Source organism: Suncus etruscus, chromosome 3, assembly GCF_024139225.1.
Source record: "Suncus etruscus isolate mSunEtr1 chromosome 3, mSunEtr1.pri.cur, whole genome shotgun sequence".
Taxonomy (NCBI): Eukaryota; Metazoa; Chordata; class Mammalia; order Eulipotyphla; family Soricidae; genus Suncus; species Suncus etruscus.
This window is the reverse complement of record NC_064850.1, coordinates 156,342,628-156,363,145: the sequence shown is the minus strand read 5'-3', so window position 1 is coordinate 156,363,145 and position 20,518 is coordinate 156,342,628. Positions and strand designations below refer to the sequence as shown.

Sequence of the window (20,518 nt, the reverse complement as noted above, 5' to 3'; positions counted from 1 at the left end):
GCTGAGAAATTGCCCCTGGCTTGGAGGGACCATATGGGACACCAGGGGATTGAACTGAGGTCCATCCTAGGCTAGGCACTTGCAAGGAAGATGCCTTACCTCTAGTGCCAACTCTCAGGCCACTAATTTTTCTTTTTTAAAATACATTTCAACACCGTAGTTGTTCATAATACAGGTTGTTTTCCACAGATAAAGTTGTTCATGATTGAGTTATAGTCATTCAATATATAACAACATTCACCAGTGTGTATTTTCCACCACCAATGTCAACATTTTCTCTTTCACCCTCTCTGATGCCCTCTTTCTTCCCAACAACCCTTTCTTACCTGCCTCTAGGGCAAATATTTTACTTTACTTTCTCTCTCATTCTCTCTCTCTCTCTCTCTCTCTCTCTCTCTCTCTCTCTCTCTCTCTCTCTCTCTCCCCCCTATTCCTTTGTGACATTTTGTTTATACTGCTGTAAATGAAGGGTGCCATGAATATCCTTTTAATATTATACTTTCTCTACTCTAAGTGCACTCGCAGCTCCCTGTGACAAACTGGTACCTACCATGAAATGGTCCACCTGATTTTCATCTCTGTTGACTCTGTGTATTGTCCCCACATTATCCTTGTTTTTTTTTTTCTTATGTCCCAGTGATGAGTGAGATTATTCTAAATTTTTCAATTAAATATAGTATACAGTTAACTTCTAGAAATATTTTAGGCTACAAATTTTAACATAGGTAGTTTCAGTCTAATTTCAGATCTAAATACTTACGACTTTACTGACTTATAAATCTGCATTTTCTAAACTCTAATAATAGTAGTAATTGTTTGTCCCTTGATCAAATGCATCTAAATTTGTGTTGATTGTATGTTTCATGTGACCATTGCCACCTTATCACTCTTTCAAGCTCATGTTCTTTCTTTTATAATGCCTTGCCACCTGATCAACAGATTTGTCATTAGTTGTCATTTTCTCTTAGTTTACCCAGAAAATACCTCTTGTATGTTTTTATACCCCTTTACTTGTAAGACTGGTTAAAAGGCCCCTAGTAAATAAATACTCCTATCACTTCTTCCTACTCAAAATAGATGCATTCATTAAGTCTCTTGCTTTTATGATCTTTGAATATCTAGTATTATCACTTCATTTCTGCAAGAATATCTCTGGTTTTGTTCAAGTATATATTGTTTTACTTATTTTCTTGACATCTTTGTTTTAGTTAAGTAAATATTTTATTCCCTGGTGCTTAGTATATATTTGTTACTCTCACCTCTTTTTTCATTTACGTTACACTATTTTGGTGTTTCAAACTAAGGTACATAGGCAACATGATTTTAATTGATACACATAAGAAAGTCTCTAGGGAAAACCAGACCACAAGCCTTTTAGATACAATTTTATCAAAGAGAAATGGTCAGAGTACAAGAACTATATTGTGTTTATTTTTATAGTTACACATACTTATGGCAAGGGATGCTAGTTTTCCATTTACTTCTTTCATAATAAATTAATTTATGTTTTTAAAAATGAAAGTCAATGTCAAAATAAATAGGAGTGGAGTGACTCATGGTATAGAAATAGTATATTGCAGAATTGAGAGGATGTTATATGAATCACCATAGTTTGGGAAATAGCTAGTTTATGTTCTCCCTATATGATTTAATGAATAAATATATTGGCAAGTTGTATAAATCATAAGGTTTGTTCAAATGCTTTTTATTACCTAATAAAGACACAAGGTCTCTCATCTTTTCATTTATCCAACCTCAAATTCAAAAGCTATTTTTAATTGTCAGTTCAGGCTTTATGTTCTGTATCAACCACACCAACATAGGCAGAACAAAGGCTCTGGGAAAGGGTATATGTAAATATGTTCATAGAAGGTGAAAAGCACTACTGAAAAAGGGCTTCATAAATTAAAACAGGGTAGAGTTATGATCTACAGAGGGAAATTGCTCTGACTCAACGATTTTTAGAAGGTATCCACCTAGGTGGAGTTTATGAGTTTTCTTAAAGCAAGATCTATGTAGCATTACTCAAAACAATGTGGTTCTTAGCACTTAAGTTTAGAAGAATGGAAGAAATTATAATCTAAAAATTTTCAACCTTGGCATTATTTGTGTTTGGGTAACATTGAGTTTTCTTGTGAAAAAATGCCTGGCATATTATAAAATGATTATAAGAATGTAAGAAATCAATAGTATCCCCCAATTTTGGTGGTCAAAAATGTCTTGAGATATTTGCAAATATCTTCTACAAGACAAAACCTCACAGTCCTAAGAAACAAGAAATGCCATATGCAATGGCATACTGTAATCATAGATATTCAAAGATAAATACAGAAGCCAGAGATGTCAAATTAAGTGAATAAAAGGTAGTATATCTTCATGAGACAGTTGAGATTAGGAACAGTTGCTAGCAAGCAGATGTATTTCTTCCATCTAGAACAGGAAGTGAGGAATGTTATAATCAAGTTCTCTTGGTAAAACGGACTCTAAAGGTGGGAAGTCAAAACTTATGGAATCAAAATGCCAATAATTCTGACCCACATGGCCAAGAAGCTCTAAGTATCTTGCTTGTCTAAAATATAGATTGTGTACATTCCTTACTGAATGTAAGAGCGTAACACCCAGTGGGCATGTAAAAATAGAGATTGTATTGTTTGTCAAGTATATTTGTTTAAGGTACCAGGATTTATACACTATTAATAATAGGTCATCATGCATACCTTTCCAACACCATGCCTTCTATTAAAGTGTCTGGTTTCTTCTGTCCTTATATAATTGTTCCCTTTGTTAATTGCTTGTATCATGGTAAGCTCAGTTTTGTAGACTGATTCTTCTGTTATGTTGCCTTTTGTCAACTATTATTTTCTTGATTTTTTTATATCCCGCATAGGAGAGAGATCATGTTTTCTCTGCTACTCTCTGACTAACTTCCTTCATCACGATATTCTCCAGATCCATTTCTCTAAGCTACAGTTGCATCATTTCATCTTTCTTATAGGCTAATAGAGTTCTATTTTGTATATATATCATAGTTTATTTAGTCATCAATTCCTACAGTCTTGGGTTGTTTCAGATTTTAGCTGTCATAAGTAGTGTGTCAATGAACATCATTAGAGCATATGTCTTATTAGACTAAAGTTTGATGACCTTGAGGATAGATGTCCAGAAGTGGAATTGCTGGGTCATGTGAATCTTAATTTTAGTCTTTTAAGTTTCCATATTATTTTCCAATGAGGTTGAACCACTTAACATTTCCATCAGCAATAAATGAGGTTACCCCATGACCCCCTATATCCACACCAACACTGGTTGCTTTTGTTCTTTATGATGTTATGCCCATGTTACTATTGTAAGTTGATATCTCATTTTTTTGATTTGCATTTCCCTAATGTGAAGTAAAATAGAGCATTTTTTCATGTTTCTGTTGACCATCTGTATTAAGGACTTTTTTAAATGGAATTGTTTGGTTTGTTTTTAAGATTTAAGAGTGGCTTACATGCCTCTAATACTAACCCTTTATCAGATGAATGATAGGAAAATATTTTTTCCCAGTTGGAAATGTCTATTTTGATCATAATTCCTTTTGCAGAGCAGAATCTTCTTAAATATTTATGATCATATTTATTTGTTATCAGTTGGTTGGCCTGTGCCATTGGCCTTTAGAACCAATGTAATGAAGGATTCTGCCTATGTTTTTTTCAATATAATATATGGATTCTTGTCAAAGAAGGAGGTCTTTAATCTATCTTGAATTGACTTGTGCACAGTGTGAGAAAGGGGACTGAAATCATGTTTTTTTTACATGAGTCAGTATTGTTAAACTCGAAGAGACATTGTATTTTAGCAGCAGTGTTCTTTTTAAATTAAATATCTTAATAATATTATGGATCAGTAAGAAATTTGTAGCATAGCTACTGAACCCAGAATTTCAACTCAATGGAAAATTTGTATATTATGTTTAGATTATTTTAAAGGTATTTGGAGAGCAGGCATTAATGATAGCTTGTATTTCCATATAATAGCAAAGTGCTTTTAATCTTTTCTTTTTCTCTTTTTTTTTTTTTTTGATAGTGCTTCTGCAAAAATCACATAACAGAGATGACATTCAGATCATAACAATTCTTTATTTTAAATATTCTTTGCTAGGAGACTGACCCTGATTGCTCTACAAAGTTTTTTTTTTACCATCATGAGTGCAAAAAACCATGATTAAGTTCCTTTCCTAATAAACCATTAAATAATTGAGAAAAATCTTAGTCTTTATAACCATTATGATGAGATGTCATGAATTAAAGCAGATTAAAATGATTTGACCAGATCTATATCTTTGTTTCATTTTTTAATTTCAAAGTGTTATATTATACCTTTCAGTAAGACAAGGAATAAACAAAGAAAACCTAATATAAATAACTTCTAGAGATTGACATTTGGGTGGACAGACACTGAAAATCAAATGTGTGAGGTTTTGTTTTTCCTCCCACTTCTTTCTGTTTCCTTGCCCTTCCCACTAACAACTAAATCAAAAGCTGCAATTTGTGTCTGTTCTATCCAAGTTTCAGAAATCTCTTAAGTGTGGCCATTCATAATCTTAAATATATTTAGACTATAGGAAACTGCACTCTGTAGTGGGAGTTTATTTCTGTATGAAGAATTACATTTCTGTTTGAAATGTTAAACTTTATGAAAATGATCTAAGTTTTTCTTACATGTGCTAATCTCCACAGAGATTTTAGACATTTAAGTTGGCTAGAATTTCCTAATATAAAATTTTTCTAGTTCTATAGGCATCTCAAACAATATCAATAGTTTCTCTTAGATACATTACTACTTTTTATAAATAAAATTTAGTCTTGAATTTTAAAGCGGTAATGCCTACTTTGTAATAATAATCTATATACGAGTATGTCCATTATAGGTCTATACTCAAAACAGTAAATACAAAGATTATTGTGCTAAATAGCAATCCATTGAGTGCAGCTACTATTAAATAACTATGTTCTGAGTCAAAGGATTTAAGCATAAACCCTTCAATTAGGTTTTGGCTGCATTTAAGAATATACCTCACCTACAGATTTGTGAATAACATATTCTAATAAACTAGAAGAAAATATAGATAGCAACCTATTATGAAAATGAAAGCCCATATGCAGACTATATGAGTATGTATGTTTTATGAATTTTCTGTGCTTGCTTCTTCCTTTTAAAAATTCCTTGATATCTTTAGTGACTTAAATGTCATACAGATGAACATATGAGTAAGTAAATATAAACAAAATGATTTGGATGTAGAATGGAAATGTTGGAACAAGATGGAAATTTCAGCTCAGCTGTGAATTTCACACATCTACAGTGCGTTCCTTTCCACAAGTAGAGGTGAATATATACAGTTAAATCTCTCCAGAGGATAACCAGACCTGTGCTTCATAAGCTAAAGTAAACTCCACTTGGGAAATCTCAAGTAATGTTAATCAGGATGAATGATATTGCTCTCTCAAAGTGTAATAAAAAGCCATTTACAGAACAACTGTTATGTCTTCTTGAGGAATTAGTTTCATTTAAGTTGTTATCTTTGTCTTTTTAGAAAGTGCAACAATATACATTAATAATTCAAGCCACAGACATGGAAGGCAATCCCACATATGGCCTTTCAAACACAGCCACGGCTGTCATCACGGTGACAGATGTCAATGACAATCCTCCAGAGTTTACTGCCATGACAGTAAGTACTGACTGTCACTCAGATTCTCAGTCTGAGGTCCATTATGTAGAATTTTTTTTATTAATAATAAATGTGTTAAATAGAAGTGGAACTCACTTAACCTAATTGCAGAGTGACTGCTGACTTGGACATATTTTGTCACCAAGATTTTAAGTAAAACTCCAGAGGTAATTTGTTTTCTCATAGCTTCCCAGTCCACTAATACAGTTGCTAAAATAGACTGCCTGGAAAAAATATTTTGCAATGACTTAGTACTGTTATAATTAATATAGACTACAATAATTATGCAATTATAAATAAATAAAATTTGTTATACTTCCAATATAAAGATGAACATAATATATTTTACACCATTTATAATAAATGCACACTATCACATGGCTTACTTGATGAATTTCTGATACTCTCAGAAAATGATCATTATCTCTTGCATAGAATTATTTCCTCAGAACTATCCTTTCTTCTGAACCATTAATTAGCTGGTACTCACAAATGAAAACTTAATTTTGACATTAATGAAACTATAATGTAATCTGGGGGGAAATTTACTGCTCATGAAATTACGTTATTTTTTAAAATGCAACATAAATGCTGTGATTATACGTATTACTGATCTCTTCTTTAGTGTAGCTAATAAAGATTTAATGAAGCAGCAAAATCACACTGGTGTAGTTATCCAAAGGTAGTGTCCTTCAGGTGTCCACCATGCTTCTGTGACTGAGCTTTGTCTTCCTTGCAGTTCTACGGCGAAGTTCCTGAGAACAGAGTAGATGTCATAGTAGCAAACCTAACTGTGACTGATAAGGATCAGCCTCACACACAAGCATGGAATGCAGTGTACAGGATCAGTGGTGGGGACCCCACTGGCCGTTTTGCCATCCAGACTGACCCAAACAGCAATGATGGTTTAGTCACCGTGGTAAAAGTAAGTGTCACTCTGGTCATCTAGCCCTCTACCACTGCTGTCTATCAGTATATCACTCCTCATCCCCTCACATGCACAAGTTACATTGTGCTACATTTTAGGAATGGTTTGTTTTTCATTTTCAAAAACATCAGGAATTAACATCTGTGGCATTGTATTTGTTAGCTTTAGTTTATGCTGAATCTGTTCTCAAAATAGATACTCTCATATATAGTTACTGGTTTGTGATTACTTTTCAATGATTTTGGTTGGTTTCTCGATCTGAAGACAGGACTGCCCTCAACAATGTTCACTCTCAGTATAGGTGATATATTAGTGATCACATTCTAAAACTGTGATTACCCTATTGGTAGTGTTGCTAAATGATGCCCTACTATTCTCACATTTATAGGTCGCTATTTACCCAGATGCACAAACGACTAAAGAAAAAATAAATTTACAACAAGTAAGCCAGAAGAGGGCCAGTGCTTTCAAAAGATTTTGATTATACATTGCTGTTTTAAAAGGCTTTTAAGAAATTGGGTTTTCTCAGTTTTAATTGACAAAATAAATAAAACCTGAATACTGGAAACAAAAGGGAGGTTCATTTTAAGTATGAAAAATACATGATTTTATTGTGGGTTCTCTTTAATCGTTGAATATTATTAATTAAGAATTGATTTATTGGGCCCGGAGAGATAGCACAGCGGCATTTGCCTTGCAAGCAGCCAATCCAGGACCAAAGGTGGTTGGTTCTAATCCCGGTGTCCCATATGGTCCCCCATGCCGCCAGGAGCTATTTCTGAGCAGACAGCCAGGAGTATCCCCTGAGCACCACTGGGTGTGGCCCAAAAACCAAAAAAAAAAAAAAAAAAAAAAAGAATTGATTTATTACAGTGCTATTAATAATGGTTTCTCATGCACATAATTCAAACACTACACCTATCACTAATGTACCCCTTGTGAGAACTATATTTTTCTTAGTTTTGAGGGCCACAGCCAACAGTGCTCAGGTCTTTTTTTCTGATCTGCATTCAGGAATTAAACCTAATGGGCCTGGGAGACCCTTCTGGGGACCAAACCCAGGGCCATCACAGCAAGACAAGCACCCTACCTGCTATACTATCTTTCTGGCTCCCTTGTGAGAACTTTTTTCTTTCTCCCTGGCCTACTTCAGCACTACCAATTTATAAGTGAACTCTCAAATGTTGCATTTACTTACAAAGATATATTTGGGTGTCAGTTGCTAAGAATTTTATCTATGCATGAATTCAGCAGCATTCTTCTCTAGGAGAGGACTGGTAATCATCTGATAAAAACAGCATAATTATTGTGAATGCATACTAAGAGCACAAGCATGTTTGAATCTCAGCTTTGCTCTTATTCTTGATGTGACTATCGAAAGGTATTCAACCTCTATGAGCCTTGTCTTCTGCCTCCAGAAAGTACTGTTCATAACAGTGCCTAAGTCACACTATCATTATATAGTATAAACAGGCTAATGCTCATAAAAATATTTAGAACAGTGGCCACTTCTTTGTACTAGTCAATGTTAAGTCTAGATCACTAGTAACTAATCAGATCAAAAGAATTCTCTTTCTGATGTGCTATTTGCATCAGTAATGATCATAGAGTGACATATGTAGCTAATAAAAGTGGTCAGTTATATAGTAAAATGTATAAGTATAGGGGCCCGGAGAGATAGCACAGTGGCGTTTGCCTTGCAAGTAGCCGATCCAGGACCAAAGGTGGTTGGTTCGAATCTCGGTGTCCCATATGGTCCCCCATGCCTGCCAGGAGCTATTTCTGAGTAGACAGCCAGGAGTAATCCCTGAGCACTGCCAGGTGTGGCCCAAAAACCAAAAAAAAAAAAATGTATGAGTATAAATATTCAAGGTACATAATATTTGTAAGTATTGCAAAATTTGTAAGTATAATATTTATAAGTATTGCAAAATTGTGATAAATATTTCAATCTCTGGCCATACTGACTGACACGTGTTTTCCAGAAATTTGAAAGAAATTATAGTGTAGTGAATGCAAAATTAATATTTTAGAAATGGGGTTGTTAGATGAATAAACTGCACAATACATGTATTTTGACTTCTGGCAAAAAATAGTTTTCTTTTTTTTTCCTTCCAGCCAATTGACTTTGAAACAAATAGGATGTTTATCCTTACTGTTGCTGCAGAAAATCAAGTGCCATTAGCCAAGGGTATTCAGCACCCACCTCAGTCAACTGCAACGGTGTCTGTTACAGTTATTGATGTGAATGAAAACCCTTATTTTGCTCCAAATCCCAAGATCATTCGGCAAGAAGAAGGCCTTCATGCTGGTACCATGTTAACAACATTTACTGCTCAGGACCCAGATCGGTATATGCAGCAAAACATTAGGTATCAAACGGCTTTTATGGTGTCTTGTATTTTATATGTTGCTCAATGCCATACATTGGATGTGTGTGTTCTGGGTCCTCTCCCCTCTATCCACTGAACTCCAGACTGAACTACTGGAGTTCAGTGCAGTGTGAATAATAGATAAGTTGTGTAAATCAACCAAGCCTCACCTGATGTTTCTGGGAGGCAGTGCACACAATGTCAAGTATAGAATTTAGGGCTTCACACATACTTGTCATGTGCTCCACCACTAAGCGCTGTCTCCAAGATCCCTATCTTATAATCATTTGATAGTTTTCTGACAGTAGATTAATGAGTATATATATATATATATATATATATATATATATATATATATATATATATATATCTTGAGAAACATCTATTCAACATGTCTTTGCTCATAATTTTCTGCCCTCCTTCCACTTTTTTTTTTTTTGTGTGTGTGTGTGTGTGGTTTTTGGGTCACACCCGGCAGTGCTCAGGGGTTACTCCTGGCTCCTTGCTCAGAAATTGCTCCTGGCAGGCACGGGGGACCATATGGGACGCCGGGATTCGAACCGATGACCTTCTGCATGAAAGGCAAACGCCTTACCTCCATGCTATCTCTCCGGCCCCACCCCCTTCCACTTTTAAAATAATTGTATTTATCCTCTGATTTTAAATCAAAAAATAAAAAATGTTGTTCTGTGAGTCAATAGGGAACTTAGAAACTTATGGTGTTCATTTTTTTTCTCCACACATCAGGAAGACAATTTATGCCAAAAATAAGATGTAAGAGCTAATTATTTTCATCCCTTACCTGTACAGTAATTATAGGATTTATGAAACATCAGTAAAGACTTCCAACCTCAGCAAAATCTAATTTACTCTTCCTGATGAGGGAGTACATGGTTGGCAAAGCATACCCCACTCAACTATTATCCATTTCTGGTGATGGTAATTTTTTTAATTAGCTCATATTTTATTTAACTTCTTTTAGAGCTGCTGCTGAACGATAACTGTATCTTCTTCATTTCTCCATGTGTTTAAATCAAGTTAGTTAAATAGCGAGTTGAACTACAACTTTTTACCTAAAAATATAATATGCTTTTTTTTTAATTTGAATATTGGTGACATGAACCACCCACAATTTTATAATGTATTCAATATGAAAAATTCATTCATACATACAAATCTACCTCATACTCAGACTGTGGGATATTCTCTGAAGGGTATAATTTGGGGGCTTAATTCAATAGGAATTTTAATTTTCCTAGTTGCAATGTTTACAATGCCTTTTCACTATGATAAAGGTGGAAAATATAGGAGTGTTGAGTGAGTAAAAATTTAACTCCTGAATTTTCTCTTAAGCCCTACACATTAGTGTCATTGCTTATTTAGAAAGCATATTTGAGAAGTTGCAGAGTAAGTACTTCTTTTAGGGCATTTGTCTCATATACCGGCTACTCAAGTTCAATTCCTAGCATCACATATTATCCCCCTGAGTCCCATCAGGATTGACAGAGCCAAGAATAGGCCATCAAAAGACCCAAGCCCCCACCAAAAAAAAAAAAATAGAAGTATATATGAGTTATTTTTCTGCAGCATTGCTATCAGTGAATTTAAAACAGAAATTAGACAAGAGCTTAAAATGAGATCTGTCACTGTCACTTCTGATTATTTTGCTCTCAGACACCTTTCTACTCTTTCCTTCATGTCCACTTTTACACAACCTTCCCATGAACACAAATGCTCCAGAAATGTTTCCATGTTAAAGCTGTATGTTTGACTTCATTTACAAAAGAGCACATTAATAAACTGGTTGCATCTGGAATTAAGCCTGAAATTTCTGCTTTATTTTCTTTAAGTTTTTATGTAAAAAATATTAAAGTTAATGTGCTTTCATCTTGTAGATATACAAAATTATCTGATCCTGCCAACTGGCTAAAAATAGATCCTGTTAATGGACAAATAACTACAATTGCTGTTCTGGACAGAGAATCTCCAAATGTGAAAAATAATATATATAATGCTACATTCCTTGCTTCTGACAATGGTATGTAATTTACTATGGTTACTATATTAACCTATGTTGTTACACAGAGTATAGGTTTATCTTGAATACATAATCCAAAAATGAGATTTCATAGAGACTTGTCTAGAAAACTGACCTTTATTACTCTAAGACCCTAACTTCTATTTTCTATTTCCATTGGGCTGACAAAGACACATTATCTTTCCTTCTTCAGTGACTATTTTACGTATCTACACACCATCTATCATAGCTTCCTGTGGTGATTATAAGCCTATTTGATATTTTGGTCCTAAAATGTTTTACAACTGGTTGGTTCCATCCTCACTGACACAGAGTATTTTTTTCATGGTTGTTTGGTGGTTTGGGGGCCACACCTAGCCCAATAGTGCTCAAGGTTTATTCATGACTGCTCAGGGATCACTCCTGGAGAGACATGGGTCACCATTTGGGGTGCCAAGGATCAAACTCAGGTCTGTTGCAGACAAGGCAAGTGCCTTACCCTCTATATTATTTCTCCCACGTCACAGAATATTATTTTAATAATCAACTTATGTTTTCTCCTTTTGTTGGGATGATCAACAGTTGCTTGCTTGTGATGAACACACACTTGACTGTGCATCTCTAGTTGCAGCACTCACACATGTACTTACCAGAAGGTGCACTTTTTTAGTTGCTGTTCTCATTCTAGCTATGGATTACTCCAAGGCTTTACATTCTGTTATAATGTCACACACGTTTTAGATATCATGCTTGCTTGGGGGTTATAATTCAGTTGTAATGCTAGCACACACCTGGCTGTGCAGGATGCACAAACAGCAAAGATACCACTGGGCCTACACTTGCATGTTTTAGGATTGAACCTATTGCCTCCTACTTTCAAGAAAGATGAGTTTACCATACCTTGACCCCCCCCACACTGGTTTTTTTTAATCTATCTGTTTATTTTTTATCTAGAATGTACTTGTTGTCATGTGTTGATAGGTGTCTAGCATTTTTTTCTTTTTCTAATTAACTCTAGCTGGCCATATGTGAGGAAGTTTAGGGTATAGATTTGGGAATGTATAAATTTTTCTGTTTTTTTTTTTTCTTGCTGGGTTCTAAATGATTACCTTGAGTTAATAGCAGTTTATTTTTTACATATGTAAGATCAAAGTAGCTAGCACTGTACTCTGATGTGTGTTTAAAATGTAAACATACTCTGCTTAACTTGTGGGTCCAAACTCCTTCTTTACCAGTTTGCAACTAATTGGAAGCAATTTTCTTAATTCATTTCCTTTAAAAAATTACAATGATGTAGCAGTATCTAGCTCATGGTGTATTAAGAAAAATAAAATGACTTGTACAAATAAGTCTTTTAATAAGACAGTGTCTGGCACAGCAAATATTCAAATAAATACTTCTATTATGTGTTAAAATTTTTAAAACTGAGTTGTAATCATTTTTTAAAACTTTTAAGATAGGCATTTTAACGATTTAAGATAGGCATTCTTCTTATTAACACTTTTTATTGTAGCAGTCTCAATAAACTTTCACATTCAATATACTAAGATTCAGTGGATTTTTATCTGTTGTAAATCTGTGTGATGGCAGCGCTGAAGCAATATTTATTATCCTTTCTAATATAAGAATATCTAGTGTTGAAATGGGTGGAATCAGCTTCTGCCATTTTATATCAGAGCACTCAACTAATGTATACTCTCCTGCCATTTTAACAATGGTAGATAGTAGTCCAGAGTAAAACTCAAAGAAATTTATTTTACACATATTCTGTTGAATTACAAAGAACTCTGAAATCCTATAAATGGACACATGAATATATGTATAGATATATATGCATATACATATATATACATTATACATATATGCATGTTGTCAGTGTTGCAACAAGATTTTCTTTAATTAGGGTAGATAATTTTCTATTTGAGGAAAGTAAATGTTTGAATTTTTGTAGTCAGAATTTGTACTTGGCCTTAAATCACAAGACTGGCTTTGGAGTCTTAGTTGTGCTCCTAATGAATGAATTGTCAAGAATATATGATCTTTCTGCTTTAGTTTCACTGTTGATAAATTGGCTTTGCTTCTTGCCTATTCTATAAAATTAATATGAATCAAATGTTATAATAAAAGTGGGCATCACATGGTCTTTCAACTATTTCCCCAAATATATAAATCAGCATATGGTCATTATAGAGCAGAGGTTAAATCGACAGATTAAATTATCACAAATGGTAGAAATATTTTACAGTGAAATAAAAGATGTGTGAGCTGACATAGCACAATTTATTTAGTAACTTAGAAACCCCCAGCACTTGTTTGGAAAACTATGAGATATTTACAGGGACAGAAGTCCCTTATTTGTTGAATCTGTCTTTATATGTTTAAGCTCTTTTATTATGACATAATTATAATATTTTTATTGTTTTACAATGAAAATAAAGCTTTACATTATAACAGCACATTATGCAATCTAACTATTTTCCACAGATCATTTTTGGTTGATCAATAAATAATTTCTCTTTTCCATGGTCATTTTGTCTCATTCAGTTTATGGGTTTATGTTACTTCTATAAGAACCTTTCAAATTTTTGTAGCTGTGCTTGAGCTTTAAAGGCATTCTTTCATGCACTTTTCTTGGTTTTCCTTTAAAAAGGGTCCATGAGATCTGATCTGGTGTTCGGCTGTTCTTATATTTCTATAGGGAGGAGAGTATTCACAGGGTTAAGAATACTGTACAAGTAATTGCTTTCATATATGGGCATGCATTATGTTAATGCCCACTGCCAATGATTAGCAGGGGCAAGATGGGGTTATCCAAAGCAGTAGAAAAAGCCCGAAACAGATCTAAAATGTCTGCCCGGGTCCTATGGCAACTAGAGTTTTCCAAGGTTACACATGGTGAAAAGGTTAGGGCAAGAATGCTAGAAGCTTGAAAACTTTACTATAACTGAGACTCATGGGAAAGAATTGTTCAACCTGGTTTTGTGATTTTTCTTCTTTGTAAGGAATTCCACCTATGAGTGGAACAGGAACACTGCAGATCTTATTACTTGATATTAATGACAATGCTCCTCAAGTGTTACCTCAAGAAGCAGAGACTTGTGAAACTCCAGACCCCAATTCAATTAACATCACGGCACTTGATTATGACATTGATCCAAATGCTGGACCATTTGCTTTTGATCTTCCTTCATCTCCAGTGACTATTAAGAGAAATTGGACCATCACTCGGCTTAATGGTAAGAAGTTAATTATTTTAATACATGTGCAGTTGAGAGGTTTAGAAACTTGGTGTATAAAGTTAATTTTGGTGCTTTACAATCTTCTCATTATTCTTTAAAAGATACTTAAATCAGATATCAAAATACTATATAAATTAAAAAATAAGAGTTTATAATTCAGCATAATAGTAATTCTTTTACTATATAAAATTAGACAACACATAAAATCTTGAATATACTATGTGTTTTCAACCTTATTACATATTAACCATCAAACTAATTTTCAGGTGATTTTGCTCAACTGAACTTAAAAATAAAATTTCTTGAAGCTGGTATATATGAACTTCCCATCACAATCACTGACTCGGGTAATCCTCCCAAGTCAAATACTTCCATCCTTCGTGTGAAGGTTTGCCAGTGTGACTCCAATGGGGACTGCACAGATGTAGATAGAATTGTCGGTGCAGGGCTCGGCACAGGGGCCATCATTGCCATTCTACTTTGCATCATTATTCTGCTCAGTAAGTATTTCCTTATATTTTAGTGATTATTTCTTGCTTTTTGGTTATTTAGCAAAAGTAACTTCTTGCTACCTTTCAAGATAATTTGTAACATCATTCTGTAATCACTAAGCACTTTTTATTTTGGCTGATGTCTATGGGATAGTCTCATCCACTTTAGAATGAGAAAAATCCTGAGCATGTTTTAAGTACTTAAAAGTTTGTGGCAAATCGAGTCAGCAAACCTCTTCCATGTCTTTTGACATTTTCTGATGGCTTAGGGATATGGAACAAAGACTTTTCATAGAAAAATATTAGTATCCTATATCTGGGTACTTACCTTATAATTTTAATTGATTTATGGTATATAGTTGATGATTAATGAAAATAGGCATATAGCTTTTGTATCTTTTTTCTTCATTGTAAAGCAAGTCATCAACTTGCTTGATCCACACAAAGATGAAGGTATTTGTTCCTGAAGGACTGCATGAAATAGAGAGAAGTTGTACTTCAGCTAGCACATTTAATAATAGAAATGATTACACTGCTCAACGAATTGTCTATCTTCGGAGCAAGTCTAGATTAAGGAATTGTTTCTTTTTAAGATAGTTTTCAATCTCTGGTTCAATGCAATGCAAGAAATTAACCACTGGAAAGTACTTTCGGTAACTACTTGTAAGCATGCAGGTTAAAAGAATAAATTGCCTGGGCTATGTGTTTTATTATTAAATAGCAGCAGGACTTAGTTTAGTGTGCGATCATGCTATGCACCAATCACTTTCTTGAAAATGTTGGCCATTTCTTTTCTGTTTTCTCCATTTTCAAGTGTTCTGGTAATTTAGAATTCTGCCCTTTATTCTAAGAAATTACTATAGAAGCCTGAACATTTTTCACTTCCTGTGTGGAAACTACTCTGACTATAATTTGAAACCTGCATGTTATACTAATAATCCACTTGCTAGATTTAGCCCTGGAACAATGGCAAATGAGATCATGTATCTGGCTTTCAAAGAAAGGATATTTACTTTTATGGCCAATAATAAAAATGTACTCAAATAGGAGTCATTAAATCTTTTGCTTCAGGATGTAAACTGATATCCCAGATTTTAGCGAGATGTGTTCTTAGGTGTACACTAAGGGATATGTTTAAATATCAACTAAAATGTGATATATATGCCAACCTTATCAAGAAAGAATTAGGTATGATGGATTATAGCATGAAGAAGTGACTACAACACTGCAAGGAAATGAATTGGTGCTGATTTTAACATCAGCCCTCTGGAAAATTTATGGCTCAAGACCTGGCACACAAGTGTAAAGCATGAAATACTAGTGTTATTTCAGTGTTCAAACAATCCCCTGAGCCTTTATGCCTGAAATTTGAAGTTTAATATGAAAGTGAATGCAGTAGAAAAACACCGATTTTAGGATCAGATATTGTCACAACCCAAGTTACTACTCAAATCAGCTTGGCATACACCACCCTTTTGAGAAATGCTGTTTGTTTTTTCTAATTTGGCAACTCTAATGATAAGAGAGCAATTAAATAACCAGTAATGATTTTACAGATACTCTGTGGGTTTGACCTTAAATTCACAAACCATCATATTAAAGGCATGTTTCTTCTAACAAGTGAAATACATAAATCGTTATTGCTCCACTGCAGCTTACAAAACTGGGGATATTCTCTCAGTGAGTTCAGTTCCAGAGGAAGTAACTAAAACCCGTGTCTTTGTTTTGGGGCCACAATGGGTGGTGCTCAGAGACTCCTCCTCCTATAGCACTCACCCCTGTTGGTTCAGGGGATCCATAAGGGAGACTGGGAATTAAACTTGGGCAAGCCACACATAAAGCATGTGCTATCCTCTATGGTCTCTTTCCAGCACCCATGGAACCTTTATCTCTATACTTTAAACCCCGCACTGACCAATGACTTGCTTCTGTTCCTGAATTCAGAAATAAAAGAATCGAAGGTGCATTACAAACTTTTGAACTACACACAATAAATTCTTGGTGTTTATACACACTATAATTCTTGCTGTTAGGTCATATTTTATATTTATGACATTTTAAGTGTTTTATTGGTTGTTGTTTTTGTTTTTTACTTTTTTTCCTGCTTAGTCCTTGTTCTGATGTTTGTGGTATGGATGAAACGAAGGGATAAAGAACGCCAGGCCAAGCAGCTTTTAATTGATCCAGAAGATGATGTAAGAGATAACATTTTAAAATATGATGAAGAAGGTGGAGGAGAAGAAGACCAGGTAAGCAGTATTTCAAATCATCTAAGTGAAACTTTAGTGTACAATTTATATAGTAAGAAGTATATCAATAGATGCAATTTTATAATTTTGTTGTTTTCTCTGTTATCTTATCACATTATCAAGCTTTGGAATACATCACAATGTATCCTGCACATTTTTCCTTGAAGTTTTATTCAAGGTACCAATGCCATTGTGTTTGTTTTATAATAAAAAGCACTGTTTCAAGAAGCTTTATATTCAAACCTAATTTCAGTTGCATTCATATGAATAAATATGTTCCTACAATATCTAAAATATAAATAAAAGAAAGAAAAATTGTTCTATACTGATATTAGACATTTTATATGTATGACATAAAAAGACTATTAATGATTTTACCCCTCATAATTATTATATTAATTATTGGTGGCATAGAGTTGGATAGAGCCAAAAATTAACGTTACTAAAGGGTCTTATATACTTTAGAAACATTTGATCAGAATCAATATCTAGATCAATGTTTGGGAGGAGTTGTTTCTTCTTATTTTGAGTTATACCCAGCAATGCTTCTGGCTCTACACTCAGGGATCATTCTTTTTTTTTTTTTTTTTTTTTTTTTTTTTTTTTGTGGTTTTTGGGTCACACCCGGCAGTGCTCAGGGGTTATTCCTGGCTCCAGGCTCAGAAATTGCTCCTGGCAGGCACGGGGGACCATATGGGACGCCGGGATTCGAACCGATGACCTCCTGCATGAAAGGCAAACGCTTTACCTCCATGCTATCTCTCCGGCCCCTCAGGGATCATTCTTGGTGAGGTTAGAGGGCCTTACAGGATACCAAGGATCAAACCCAGGTTGGCCATGTACAAGGCAAGTACACTATCTACTGTACTGCTGCTCTGGCTTCATCTTTATATCCATAGTATTTGTTATGATACCTGGTTAATAATAGTTGTTTAATAGATATTGAGTGTCCCTTCTGAATGTAAAACTATAGTTTCTGTCCCACTATGTAAATAAGTAAATGATTACCTATTTGAGAATGACAATGAACAACAAATAAGATAGTCTTTATCTTACCTTTATCTTTATCTTATCTTTAAAATCTTTATCTTCTTAGAAGAAGCATTTCAAATATTTTAATAAGTAATGTTTATATGATCTCCAACTTGCGGAACTTTTATAGTAAATTAAGCTTGAGTGGTTTCATTATACAACTAAAATTGTATCTAGTTCTGTTTGATATCACAGTTCGATATAACTTCTCTGATAGTTTCTCACAAAATTATATCTCAAAATTATGCAATCACTAATAATAACTATAACCGGTATCTATTAAATAATAGTCAACAAATGTCTAATTATCAATGGACTCGGAATAATCTTTAAATGAACACAAAATTTTTGGGTATTGTATTATTTTCACATATACAGTTTTATTCATATATACTGTCTCAAATTTACATGTAGATATTAGCAATAAGACTTTTAACTTGAGAATAAAATCATGACATTTTTTCTTTCCATTCTTCTCTGAAAAAATAATTTTGCATTTTTGTTTTATAATGCACATCTACATTAAAACATACTGTGCTCAATCCTTGTGACAGCCCATTAGAATTTTTCATTTTGCATATACAGACAAGCTGCATGATTTGTTCTCAGAGTTTATAACTGGCAGAGCCAGAACTCAAAGCCATGTTTTCTGATTCCAGAATTTCAGGCTTTATTTACAATACCTCAGCTTTCCCTTAGAGGAGTCATGTGTTTAAAATTTGTTGAAAACTTGACTCACATGTAAAGCTGTTTTGAATACTGACTAATTAAAGGGACTCTATAAATATACCCCAGGGTTTCTTGCTTATAAATGTCTTTAGATATTAAAATTCATGTTTAGCTTAATCCCTAATTAATCTATCCTTTCACTTTCCTGAGCTGTGTTCAACAGATGTATATTGATCACATTCTCTCATAAATCTACTTTTGGCATTTTATTTTTCATGTCATTGTGCAGGATTTGGTAGGCATAAACTTAAATTCAAGCCAATGAAGCTTTAATAAAAATAGTAACAGATATAAGCATAAGTGGATGTTGCTTAGGTTAGAGAGCCAAAAACCAGAACCAAGATAGTCCTCAGCATATAGGGTCCAGAATAGCACCTGTCATCACATGGTCTGGTTCCCTCCCTTTTGCATCAATTTCTTTAAAAGATTGTTTTTAAACATTGTTCTTGCTGTGATTTTGGGAAGTTTATCTTCCTTTATTGACTCTATAGACTTATATTAATGCTTGAGCTCAAATTGTAAAACTTACTGCAAGATTCATTAAAATCACCATCATAAATCTTTAACATTTACTTTTCTAACCTCTGAAGTTGTCTTAGTTCCCGGATAAACTCATGGGCATTAGTGTATTGACTCCTACCCAGGTCCCCAATAGTGCAGATATTTTTGGAACTTTCTCTATATTGTCCTTTGTGGTTAATTTCTCTATAACAATTTTTCTTGTGACAATATTTTGCAGAATTTTGCTACTTTGATGGAATAAAATAGAATAAAAATTCTAGATGAGTCTTCACCCATCTTTGACCCTCTGATATGATTTCATTTGCAGTTATCATTATAGAAAATGTGAAAAAATATATGATGTATATTTTATTCATTCTAATTCTTAGCTCATAAGAACAAAATAAAATATACAATAAGGGGCCAGAGAGATAGCATGGAGGTAAGGCGTTTGCCTTTCATGCAGAAGGTCATCGGTTCGAATCCTGGTGTCCCATATGGTCCCCCGTGCCTGCCAGGAGCAATTTCTGAGCATGGAGCCAGGAGTAACCCCTGAGCACTGCCGGGTGTGACCCAAAAACCACAAAAAAAAATAAAATAAAATAAAATATACAATAAAAGAGTGCTGTACCAGAGTTCCATGTACCTTAGCCTCTAAAAATTGCTCATGAAATACTTTCATTGTCTCCAACACCTTATCAAGTAAGAATTGTCCCCTTTCTGCTTAGAGTCCTATGTGATTTTTATCACTATTGTTCTTTAGAAATAATGAAATCCAAACTCTTCTTTAGCCTTACAGCCCTGCAATCCTATAACTAACCTTTTGCATGCTCCTTAGTGTGCCATAAAAATGGGTTGTCCGAAAGAATCCTTTGGGATTTGAATTCATCCAACCTGTCTACTAAAGCTGCTACAGATCCCTTGAAAATCTGGGTGATTTTTAAGTCATTCACTTAATGACACAGTCCTTTCTTTATCCCTTTATATTACAGAAATGAAAGCACCCACGAGTATTCTTTCTCCAAGAAAGACCTTGTGTCCATATCTTTGCTGAGAACTTCTTTCTTCTTCTTTTTCATTTTGTCCAGTTAAATCCATTACATTGTCAATGGTCTTAATGGGATGCATACTGGGAACAGGGGTGGAGGGAGGACAGCACTGGTGGTGGGAATGCCCCTCATTCATTGTCATGATATACCATAAATGATGCAGTGAAAGATTTGTAATGAACTTTGGTCACAATA

At 34.2% G+C, this 20,518-nt stretch overlaps 1 protein-coding gene across 1 annotated transcript in view; it reads left to right on the top strand.

The window, feature by feature from the left end:
* The window catches only part of CDH2 (cadherin 2), a 273,767-nt gene that overhangs the window by 218,690 nt on the left and 34,559 nt on the right, over positions 1-20,518 (top strand). Inside the window, exons 8-14 of the mRNA XM_049769551.1 lie at positions 5,579-5,716; positions 6,456-6,641; positions 8,763-9,016; positions 10,912-11,054; positions 14,036-14,269; positions 14,539-14,772; positions 16,873-17,012. Of these exons, the coding sequence (XP_049625508.1) occupies positions 5,579-5,716; positions 6,456-6,641; positions 8,763-9,016; positions 10,912-11,054; positions 14,036-14,269; positions 14,539-14,772; positions 16,873-17,012 (1,329 nt within the window). The remainder of the gene's footprint in view (positions 1-5,578; positions 5,717-6,455; positions 6,642-8,762; positions 9,017-10,911; positions 11,055-14,035; positions 14,270-14,538; positions 14,773-16,872; positions 17,013-20,518) is intronic.